General features: G+C 39.7%; 1 protein-coding gene across 1 annotated transcript; it reads right to left on the bottom strand.

The window, feature by feature from the left end:
* Nucleotides 1-6,363: 6,363 nt before the first annotated feature.
* Nucleotides 6,364-9,468, bottom strand: LOC128704260 (acanthoscurrin-2-like). The gene is made up of 3 exons (XM_053799337.2): nt 9,426-9,468; nt 7,323-7,582; nt 6,364-7,114 (listed from the first exon to the last, which is right to left on the bottom strand). Exons 1-3 carry the CDS (start codon nt 9,444-9,446, stop codon nt 7,090-7,092), a joined length of 306 nt encoding a protein of 101 aa, XP_053655312.2. The 5' UTR covers nt 9,447-9,468; the 3' UTR covers nt 6,364-7,089.
* Between the last annotated feature and the right edge of the window lie 2,525 nt (nt 9,469-11,993).

Here is an 11,993-nt window from a genome sequence, read left to right as displayed (position 1 = left end):
TATAATTAATAGAATTTGGGAAGAATTTAATAATACACTGGACAAATAATTTTTAAAATTTCTTATTTCTTGGGTAGAATAGTTTGTGGGGTGAGTTGTGCCAAGGACCTTTCCAAGTTGGCTCGCCGCGCGTCACGTGTTTAAACCGTTGCGGGATCTGATAGTGAGGTGCCGACCAGACCCCTTATATAGCTTCCTTGGATGCTTTACTTTCATAGTTCCTTGATAATGTGAGTAGTCACGAAAGCGCTTGGAATTTCTTTATTCTTTCAGAGTGGTTGTTTTGCATATTCTGAAATCACCTGTTTACTGTGATCTTATTGCATATATATATATGTATATATATATATATATATATATATATATATATATATATATATATATATATATATATATATATATATATATATATATATATATATATATATATATATATATATATATATATATATATTATATATATATATATATATATATATATATATATATATATATATATATATATATATATATATATATACATTCTTAACAAATCGGCCGTTTGCCACCAAGGCAGGGTGGCACGAAAAAGAAAAGCTTTCATCATCATTCACTACATCGCTGTATTGCCAGAAGGGTGCTTTACACTACAGTTATAAATCTGCAACATTAACACTCCTCCTTCAGAGTGCAGACACTGTACTTCCCATCTCCAGGACTCAAGTCCGGCCTGCCGGTTTTCCTGAATCCCTTCATAAATGTTACTTTGCTCACACTCCAACAGCACGTTAAGTCCTGAAAACCATTTGGCTCCATTCACTTCTATTAATTACGCTCACGCACGCTTGCTGGAAACCCAAGCCCCTCGCACACATAACATCCTTTACCCCATCCCTCCCACTTTTCCTAGACCGACCCCTAGTCCGCCTTCCCTCCACAACACATTCATACACTCTCGTAGTCATTTTATTTTGTTCCACCCTCTCTACATGTCCAAACCACCTCAAGAACCCCCACCACAGCCATCTGGATAATAGTTTTGGTAATCCTGCATCTCCTATTAACATACAAACTACGGATTCACTGCAATATATTCACACCACACATTGCCTTCAGACATGATATCTCCACTCTCTCCAGCCTTCTCCTTGTTGCAACATTCACCACCCATTCTTCACTCCCATATAACAATGTTGGTTTAACTATACTCTCATAAATTTCCTTCTTTGCTTCCACGGATAATATTCTTTGTCTCCACAGACACCTAAGTGCACAACTCACCCTTTTCCCCACATCAGTTCTATGATTCACTTCATGTTTCATAGACCCACTCACAAATATCTCAATACATTCACCTCCTCCATACTCTCTCCTTCCAATCTGTTATCCAATGTTTCGTCACCTCACTTTTTTGTTATCTTCATCGCCTTACTTTTTCCTATATTCCCTTTTAATTTTCTTCTTTTACATACCCTACCAAATTCATCCACCAACCTCTGCAACTTCTCTTCAAAATCTCCCAAAAGCACAGTGTCATCAGCAAATAGCAACTGTGACAACTCCCACTTTGTGTTAGATTCTATATCTTTTAACCCGTCACACAACTCTTGCCAACACCTGAGCATTCACTTCTATTACAACCCCATCTGTAAATATATTGAACAACCATGGTGACGTAACTCATCCTTGTCAAAGGCCTAATTTTGCTGGGAAATAATCTCCCTCTAACCTACATTCTCTAACCTGAGCCTTCCTATCCTGGTAAAAACTCTTCACTGCTTTCAGTAACCTACTTCCTATTACAAACATTTTCAACATCTTCCACATTGTTGCAGTATCCACCCTGTCATATACCTTTTCCAAAACCATAAATGCCAAAAAACCTCTTTACCCTTATCTAAATACTGTTCACCTACATGTTTCACTGTAAACACTTGGTCTACACACTCCTTACCTTTATAGTATATATATGTATATGTATATATACCACCTCTGTAGCTGGACTGGGGACCCTCATCCCCAGAGAAGACAATAAACGTTCCTCAGGGAAAACTCAAGGTTCTCCTCGGAGCTGTTTGAATATTTTCTTCTCCTACCACCCCCTATATTTTATATTCTATGTGATCATTTATTAATAAAGAGAATACATTTACAGAAAACATAAAACATGAATACAATGTTACAATGTATTAGAGATCATGAATTTTCTCGCAGCTCATCCGAAGCCGGACGCGAGCCAAGTATGCAGTAAGCATTTCCACTCTGGATGGTCATGCTGAGGCGCTGGAGCATGAAAGTGGCTGCCCTTGGGTCACTGGTGGAGTCGATGATTCTGGAACCCAATTCTTTAAGGAAACGTGTGGCATTTTTCCCCCATGATCCCAAGGTCTTTGATCCCACTGGGACAAATTGATACTGTTGGCTTATGTCCCTGTACTTGCTGATCTTGTACTCCTCCCTGTGGTCAGCAGTTCCTCCCTGTCGCCCGACACTGATGGATATAGGTGTCAGCCAGTGTGGACACACAGTTATAGTCCCATGGTAAAAGCTTGCCCTTCTTCCAAGGACAGATGGTGATCCCGTCGGGGAGGTTTGCTGGGTTATGGGTATTGTTGGCTGCTAGTGATCGGTACTCCCTCTCTGCTGGGCATAAAGCTGTAGCAAGTGTTCTCTTTATGATACATAAATATATGTATATATATATATATATATATATATATATATATATATATATATATATATATATATATATATATATATATATATATATATATATATACATATATATATATATATATATATATATATATATATATATATATATATATATATATATATATATATATATATATATATATTTATATATATATATATGTATATATATATATATATATATATATATATATATATATATATATATATATATATATATATATATACATATATATATATATATATATATATATATATATATATATATATATATATATATATATATATAATTATATAAATATATATATATATATATATATATATATTTATATATATAATTATATAAATATATATATATATATATATATATATATATATATATATATAGATATATATATATGTATATATGACAACACTGCACTAGCCAAAGATTTGAACCCAAGTTGTACTCGCCTACCTCATGGTAAGCGAGAACCACATGACTCTTTAAACCACAGGACCACCCAACCCTACAAAAATTTCGCAGCCAGCACACAACTAGCTGTTGAGCAGCCATCCGAGGGCATATGGAGGTGTGGGAGCTTCTAAGCTAATTTCATTCTCATCCCTGTTTGGTGTACTAGCCTCACGAGCAGCATTTATATATTATTGTAATCACGAACGAGTGGTATTGATCAAAAACAACACTGCACTAGCCAAGGATTCGAACCCATGTTGTACTGGCCTGCCTCATGGTAAGCTTACCAAAGACTGCAAGAAAAGAGCTCTTCAGATCATTAATTCTCCAAGCACCAACATCACTCCCAACAAAGTTATAATTCTTCGCAACAGCCAGGTTACAATGAACATTTCTAAAGTACTTTCACAAGCTAACACCAGAGTCGCCATCGCTTCCAGCACTTCAATAAAGGATCTGACCAAGACAAAATCAAAGCACCACGAACCAGTCAATGGAGGGGTTTACACTATACCCTAGGGAGGCTGCGACAAGATTTATGTAGGTGAAACAGCAAGAAACCTCGACACCCACCTCAATGAACACATTTACGCATGTAGGAACGATAACTTGAACAACGCCTGTGTACAACACCGAAATTCCACCAATCATCTTATGAAATTCATGGACGCCCAATTAGTGGTCAAAGAAACTAATTTCCGCAGACGCAAGTGCCTCGAATCAGCACTAATCGCTGTTTCGAATACAATTAAACAAAACAAATGCAGATAAGACACATAGGCAACATTTAAGCAACTTTATTCCGAAACGTTTCGCCTACACAGTAGGCTTCTTCAGTCGAGTACAGAAAGTAGGCGGGAGCAGTAGAGATGTGAAGACGATCTAATCAGTCCATCACCCTTGAAGTCGTAGAATTTGAGGTTGTCAGTCCCTCAGCCTGGAGAAGTTCAGTTCCATAGTCAGGAACTATCTGAAGATCAAGCGACAGTGTTGAGACTTAAATACTGTCTGAAGGAGAGGTGCAGAGTAGTAGTAGTGAGAATGTAGCCACTGAGAGGTCACGTCCCACTCACATCAAACTTGAAAAAGTTGTCCAAGGTGTTTTCTCTTCTATACCAAGATGCCATTGTGTTGCAGTGTCTGACAGAGTGATTATCAAATGGTATACAATACCGACAGGTTGGCAGATAAGACACATAGGCAACATTTAGGCAACTTTATTCCGAAACGTTTCGCCTACACAGTAGGCTTCTTCAGTCGAGTACAGAAAATAGGCGGGAGCAGTAGAGATGTGAAGACGATCTAATCAGTCCATCACCTTTGAAGTCGTAGAATTTGAGGTTGTCAGTCTCTCAGCCTGGAGAAGTTCAGTTCCATAGTCAGGAACTATCTGAAGATCAAGCGACAGTGTTGAGACTTAAATACTGTCTGAAGGAGAGGTGCAGAATGTAGCCAATGAGAGGTCATGTCCCACTCACATCAAACTTGAAAAAGTTCTCCAACGTGTTTTCTCTTCAGTACCAAGGTGCCATTGTGTTGCAGTGGCTGACAGAGTGATTATCAAATGGTATACAATACCGACAGGTTGGTAGATAAGACACATAGGCAACATTTAGGCAACTTTATTCCGAAACGTTTCGCCTACACAGTAGGCTTCTTCAGTCGAGTACAAAAAGTAGGTAGGAGCAGTAGAGATGAGAAGACGATGAACATTAAAATGGTATAAAATACCGACAGATTGTTAGGTAAGACACATATGCAACAGTTAGGTATCTTTATTTTAATGTTCATTCTGTCAGACACTGCAACACAAGGGTATCTTGGTACAGACCATCTACTTCGAAAACCTCTACTAGTGAGAACGGCTGGGTTTGAGAAGGACCTGCCCTCCCAAATCAACCTACGTCTCACCTCCTGCACTATATAAGGCCCGATTCTGTCACTTCAACTTCATATTGTTTCAGACAACGGAACAATGCTCTTCTCCAGACTGAGGGACTGACCACCTCAAAACTTTAAGGGTGATGGACTGATTACATCGTCTTCAAGTATCTTCTGCTTCTATCAACTTTTCTGTACTCGACTGAAGAAGCCTACTGTGTAGGCGAAACGTTTCAAAATAAAGATACCTAACTGTTACATATGTGTCTTAATTAACAATCTGTCGGTATTTTATACCATTTTAATGTTCAACATTTAGGCAACTTTATTCCGAAACGTTTCGCCTACACAGTAGGCCTATTCAGATAGTTCCTGACTATGGAACTGAACTTCTACAGGCTGAGGGACTGACAACCTCAAGTTCTACGACTTCAAGGGTAATGGACTGATTACATCGTCTTCACATCTCTACTGCTCCATCCTACTTTCTGTACTCGACTGAAGAAGCCTACTGTGTAGGCGAAACGTTTCGGAATAAAGTTGCCTAAATGTTGCCTATGTGTCTTATCTACCAACCTGTCGGTATTGTATACCATTTGATAATCACTCTGTCAGACACTGCAACACAATGGCATCTTGGTATAGAAGAGAAAACACCTTGGACAACTTTTTCAAGTTAGATGTGAGTGGGACATTACCTCTCAGTAGCTACATTCTCACTACTACTACTCTGCACCTCTCCTTCACACAGTATTTAAGTCTCAACACTGTCGCTTGATCTTCAGATAGTTCCTGACTATGGAACTGAACTTCTCCAGGCTGAGGGACTGACAACCTCAAATTCTACGACTTCAAGGGTGATGGACTGATTAGATCGTCTTCACATCTCTACTGCTCCCGCCTACTTTCTGTACTCGACTGAAGAAGCCTACTGTGTAGGCGAAACGTTTCGGAATAAAGTTGCCTAAATGTTGCCTATGTGTCTTATCTACCAACCTGTCGGTATTGCATACCATTTGATAATCACAAAACAAAGGCAGCTTCACCATCTCTGAAGTCTTAGCAAGAATCCTCCTGAAAACAGTTAACCCTGCCATCACATAGCCTCTCCTGTTAATACTACACAAAGCACATTACAGAGAATGAACAATGAAACAGGCCTTCTCTCTCCAGTCTATATTTGTCTAACCTATTTTTATGTTACCCAAGTAATAGCTTTGATATCCTTTTACTCATGTGCCATATTGTATTACTAATACTACTACAACTTATATCACTACTACTACTACTACCACTAGTGTTGAATTAGACACATGTGCAACTCTTGGGTATCTTTATTGAGGAAACGTTTCGCCACACACTGGCTTCATCAGTCCATACAAAGGTGAAACTTGAAGAACAGGAGGAGAACGAGGTAATCAGTCCCTCTGCCTTGAGTCGATGTGGTCAGTCCATCAATCTTGAATAGAATGTGTCTATTTCAACAACATGTCATTTCTCTGAACCATTCATCTACACTACCACTAGTATTGCACCTCACTCTCAGCCTATATCTACCCTTAGTGTCCATGTATTGTTTGTAACGGCTTGACAAAGCTCCTGGAGAGCGAAACGTTGCCACAATAAAATGTCACATTGTTGCACTTGTGTCCTTTTACTTTACACAATTTAACACTTGATTATACTGACTATTTTTATTATTTATTGACACTAATTGATACTACACTTCAATTTCACAGTCAACACTTTGATATTCTTTGATGCTAGTGATAAAAAATAACGAATCTTCGATTCCTTGATCAAATCTCATCTCTTTATTACCTAGGTGCTCTATGACGTCAAGTGGCTTGGGACTTCTTCATTATTTCAAAGAGTGAAGAAAAACACTTGTTCTTATACGGATATTTATTCATTATGTAATAGGCATGTTAAGGAAGACTAATGTAAATGTTTAAATTTTGTCCACGGGTAGTAGTGGCTTCATTGGAAGACGATCGTCGTTGAGGTCGTTCTCATAAAGGTGTCGTTGAGGTGTCCATTCGGTGTTCTCTCCAACCATTCTACCCATGGTAGCCACCACGACCTCTGAAGGTACCATCATGTAAATATTAGTCACTGAACACCCAGGTCATCTACATCATTAATTTATTTATTACACTACATCATAAACATTAATGTTATGAGAGTGTGTGACTGATCTTAGTGAATCAGTATAAATCATTAACAACTTATTCTTCTTTTATGTACATATGATGTCTCAGTTTTAACTGGACTCACTCATGTGTTAACTTACCCACCAAGGCCTCCGAATTTACCACCAAAGCCACCGCCAAGTCCACCTCCACCAAATCCACCGCCAAGTCCACCGCCAAGTCCACCGCCACCAAATCCACCAAGTCCACCACCACCAAACCCACCAAGTCCACCACCACCAAACCCACCAAGTCCACCACCACTAAATCCACCTCCGCCAAATTTACGGCGATATCCTGCAGAGGGATCAGGGTAGGCTATCACCACTCCAACCACAGTCAACACCACTACCAACATCATCTGGAAAGAAAAATAGATTCTAAAATTGTTATTTCAGTCTATGCTGTTGACTATGATAGTACTGAGATTTAGATTTTGCCACCAAAATGGTTAGTTTATTGTGCATCCCATATGCATCCTATGGACGGTATTATAAGACCATATAAATACACAAAAGGCCTAGTGACCAGACCCCAAAAGGGTTATATTCTATTTAACAACTTTATCACGAAGGAGTAATCCAGTGCGTGATGGGATCCAGAGCAATTGTACATTAAGGTATTTTCCCGCTTTTTTTTTTTAGTACCTATACCTGGCTCCTCCAATCGGCATTTTGGAGTCATTCTGGGAGTCAGGCACCGTCAGTATGATTATAGAGTCACGCTTAGTGTCATAAGTTATTTTTAGTGTTATTAGGATGGCAAACAATTCAGTTGGCAGTGTAAACGCCCAGTTATTAATTCTCATGCGTAACTCAACAAAGTTGTTATCGTTCTTATCTAAGGAGGTGACAACAAGAGCAGATGCTGCCCTGCCAGAACACTCCTGCTTAGATCCATCCATGTATATAACTTGTAATGAATTATTACTACCAGCTAGGCGAGAAATTTCTTCTTGAGCAGTTGCTTTTAAAGAGTACTGAGTGGTGTATTTTCTGACTGTTTATTAAAGTCTTCATAGCTATGTCAATTTGCTCTAAAATGTTTTCCATTCTTCAGAATAAAGACAGGAATATATACCTGAGCTCTTAGTCAAGTCTTAACGGTTAAAAATATCCTACCATCTCTTCTGAAAATGAAAGCAAAGTGCCAATAGAAAAAGTAACTGTGATTCATTATATTCTCAATTAAATTGATTCCTACAAAACTTTCTTGTGAAAATACAATTTTTTCGAACAAAATTTTACAGAAATAATACAGCACTAATGTCCTAGAAAATCTTTTAATAATGATTTCCAACATGGAGAGTCTTGCACTTCTTTTTATTTTTCTCAAATGCAAAAGTTTTTTATTCAGTAAAACATATCTCCTCAAGGGAGGATCCTTGACACTAACGCTAGTGAAGGGCTCTTGATTTAGGGGAATTGGAGCTGTGCTCCGGTTCCCTGAACTGAGCCTGAATGACTTCTATCTCCCCCACAAGTACTGTATAATCCCTACGGGTTTAGCACTACCCCATAATAATAATAATAACCAATAACTAATACATACATTAAAAAGACCTGAAAGTGAGTTCTGTACTAATCTGATGCCTAATGAATTTTATCACGTTCGTGATCGGCTGTATATTTAGAACAATATTCTTCAAAGTGAATCTGCACGACAGTTCTTGTCGCTGGAGAAGACTCATGTTTCAAGAAATACGATCTACACTCCCTGTTTTAGATCAAACTTAATAACCAATCATTCATATGTGTTCTGTGATCTCTACGAGTTTAGTGTTCGTCTATAAATTTATGCAAGTGAATTGTTCTGATTAAATACACTGAAGGATACCCACGTTCACCATTATAACCTGTCAGACATAGAAAGCACCACCAGTGCTAATAATATTACCAGAACTGATACCATCAACAACACTAACACTGGCACAACCAGATGCACCAGCAGTGGCACCGATGACAGCAGCAGACGTGACGCCAACACCAGAACCAACACTGGCACAAGTAGATGCACCAGCACTGGCACCGACAACAGCAGCAAAAGTTATACCAACAGCAGAACCAGTACTGGCGCCAGCAGATGCTCTGGCAATGGTACAAACAGCAACACCAGTACTGGCACAAACAGCAGTACTAGTACCAGCAGCACTGGCAACAACAGCAGCACCAGCAACAACTCACCGTGAATTCATAACTACTTACCAGCCCTCGCAGAGACATCATGGTAGCTGTTGTTTACTTGTGAACAAGTGATGCTTGACCATGTCCAGCTCCAGCTTATATATTCAGCTCACTCAAACCACAACGTTGTTCTTGCCAACTGATGCTATTTTACCATCATAAAAGAAATACCGTTGATATATTTTGCTTAGCTCTTGTATTAAATAAGGAAAGAAAGACCTGTTTTATTGGAGTTAACAACGAATTTTGTTGTTATTTATATTAATATAAACAGTGTTTGCATTGGAAATTGCTAACAGTAGTACAAGATAAGAAGGGAAGCACTGGTCGTGATTGTAACAGAAGTACGGAGGGGAATTTTTCAATGATTGCTCAATCACCTTAGGAGTTCCCAGCATGAAATTGTTTGAAACCCATTCTCTTTAATATTCTTCTCTCTGTCTGTCTGTCTGTCTGTCTCTCTATCTCTCTCTCTCTCTCTCTCTCTCTCTCTCTCTCTCTCTCTCTCTCTCTCTCTCTCTCTCTCTCTCTCTCTCTCTCTCTCTCTCTCTCTCTCTCTCTCTCTCTCTCCCTCCCCCTTTTTTTTTACACAGGGTTTGACATGGTTAAGGATCCCTAGCTTTATTGACAAGCTATTTACAGGTTATGGATTCCTAACTTTATTCACAAGCTAAGAACTGTTATCTACATCAGCTCATTTGAAAGCATTTTTATTGTTATGAAACATACAAGTAGGGAACGGGATGAAGTTGGATCCATCTGTGGGCCACCATTTTCATCTGATCAACTGACTTTATCTCATTAACATCATAATGCCGTACGGATGCATTCCAGACTCGAGTCATCCTGGGAATAAATGATCTCAGATTAAGTGATGTTCTGGAGAAGAGTACAGTCTGAGTGAAGTTGCTGCTTTCTGCCCGTCTTGTGGTATAGAAGCTTGCTTCACGCTGTCCACGAAGTGGATCCAAGTGTTGTACTTTTACAATATTGGCCTTGTATATAACAGTAAGGCCACCCACATCCCTCCTGTGTTGAAGGCTCTGCTGAAATGACAGATCTATCCAGGATTGGTCCAGGCGAGAGATGAGACGTCTTGCTCTGTTCTCTACTCTGTCAAGCAGTCGCAGATGAGAAGGGGGGGCAGGTGAACCAAGAAAGTGGAGCATGCTCAAGGTGTGAGCATGCTTGTGCCTCGTATAAAATCTTGCAACCCCTGCTGTCAACAAGATGGGAGATACAACGAAGTGCTGTAAGCTTCCTGGCTGCCTTGTTTGCAAGATTTACAACTTGATTTTTCATGGTCAGTTTGGAGTCAAATTTCACCCCAACGATATCAACTTTTTCCATTGGTGCCAACACCCTCCCATTCACCCTTACTACTGCACCAGCATTATCATCTTGGTGCCTAGAGTTCATCATTTGTGTTTTCTCAGGTGCAAATGTTACTTCCCATCTATTTCCCCAAGCTGATATAGTTCTGAGCTGGTGATTAGTGTAGCTTAGAGCAGCTGGCATTTCTTCTCTTGGATAAGTGTATGTCAGTGTACAGTCGTCTGCATATGCATAGGATTCTGGGATGAGAAGAAGAAGGTTATTGAAGTAGACATTCCATAAAAATGGTCCCAGAACACTTCCATGTGGAACACTTGCCCCAGTAGGATGTCTTGCTGATTCTGTTCCATTGTGAACTACCCTTAGAGATCTACCATGAGCTTGCCAGTGATTGACAGGAGTGACACTGGTCTGTAGTTGCTGATTTCTGCTCTGCTCTTCTTTTTGAGAACAGGGACTACATTTGCCTCTTTCCACAGAGAAAGCCATTTGCATTGTAATGGGTAGTGCTGAAAGATGCGAGTTAGAGGTGCTGCTAGCTGGTCTGCACATCTTCTCAGCAATCTTGGGCTCAACTTGTCTGGGCCCACAGCCTTTTCTTGGACAAGCGATTTAAGAAGGAAGTGCACCTCTTCCTGCCTTATTGTCACCACTGACAGTTTTGACACAGTTCTTGCAGCTAGCCAAGGAGGGTCCCTTGCTGGATCAGGAACTTGCATTTTGGTAGCAAAGTATTCGGCAAAGACGTCCACTTTCTCTTGACTACTAGTAGAGGTGGTCCCATCATGTCGATTTAGAGGTGGACTGAGTTCATCAGCAGATAACTTTGTCTGTCCTTGACCAGGGACCACCAGGTTTTGGAGCCTACCCTACCTGATGCTAGCTTTCTTCTTGTGTCCAACTCCCATTTAGCAATGGCCCACTTGTAAACGTCACCCATATGCTTACAGGCTTGCCTGTGCAAATTCCTGTTATAGGTGGTAGGATGTCTCTTATACCTTCGCCATGCCTTGTACTTAGCAGTAGGAGCCTCTCTACAACGAAAGCCAAACCAAGGCTGATCTGTAGGCTTCGTCACATATTGCCGGTGAGGAATGTGTTCTTGTTTTAAGGATGTGTCCAGTGAAGGCTTTCACTTGGTTGTCAACATCCCCTTCGAGAAGAGCATTCCAATCGGTGGTGGCGAGCTCAGAGCAAAGGGCTGGCCAGTTACCTCTTTCCCATAACCAGGTTGTGCGTGTGGACTCCTCACCT

Source organism: Cherax quadricarinatus, chromosome 37 (genome assembly GCF_038502225.1).
Source record: "Cherax quadricarinatus isolate ZL_2023a chromosome 37, ASM3850222v1, whole genome shotgun sequence".
In the NCBI taxonomy this organism is placed as follows: Eukaryota; Metazoa; Arthropoda; class Malacostraca; order Decapoda; family Parastacidae; genus Cherax; species Cherax quadricarinatus.
This window is presented reverse-complemented; position numbering and strand designations above follow the sequence as displayed.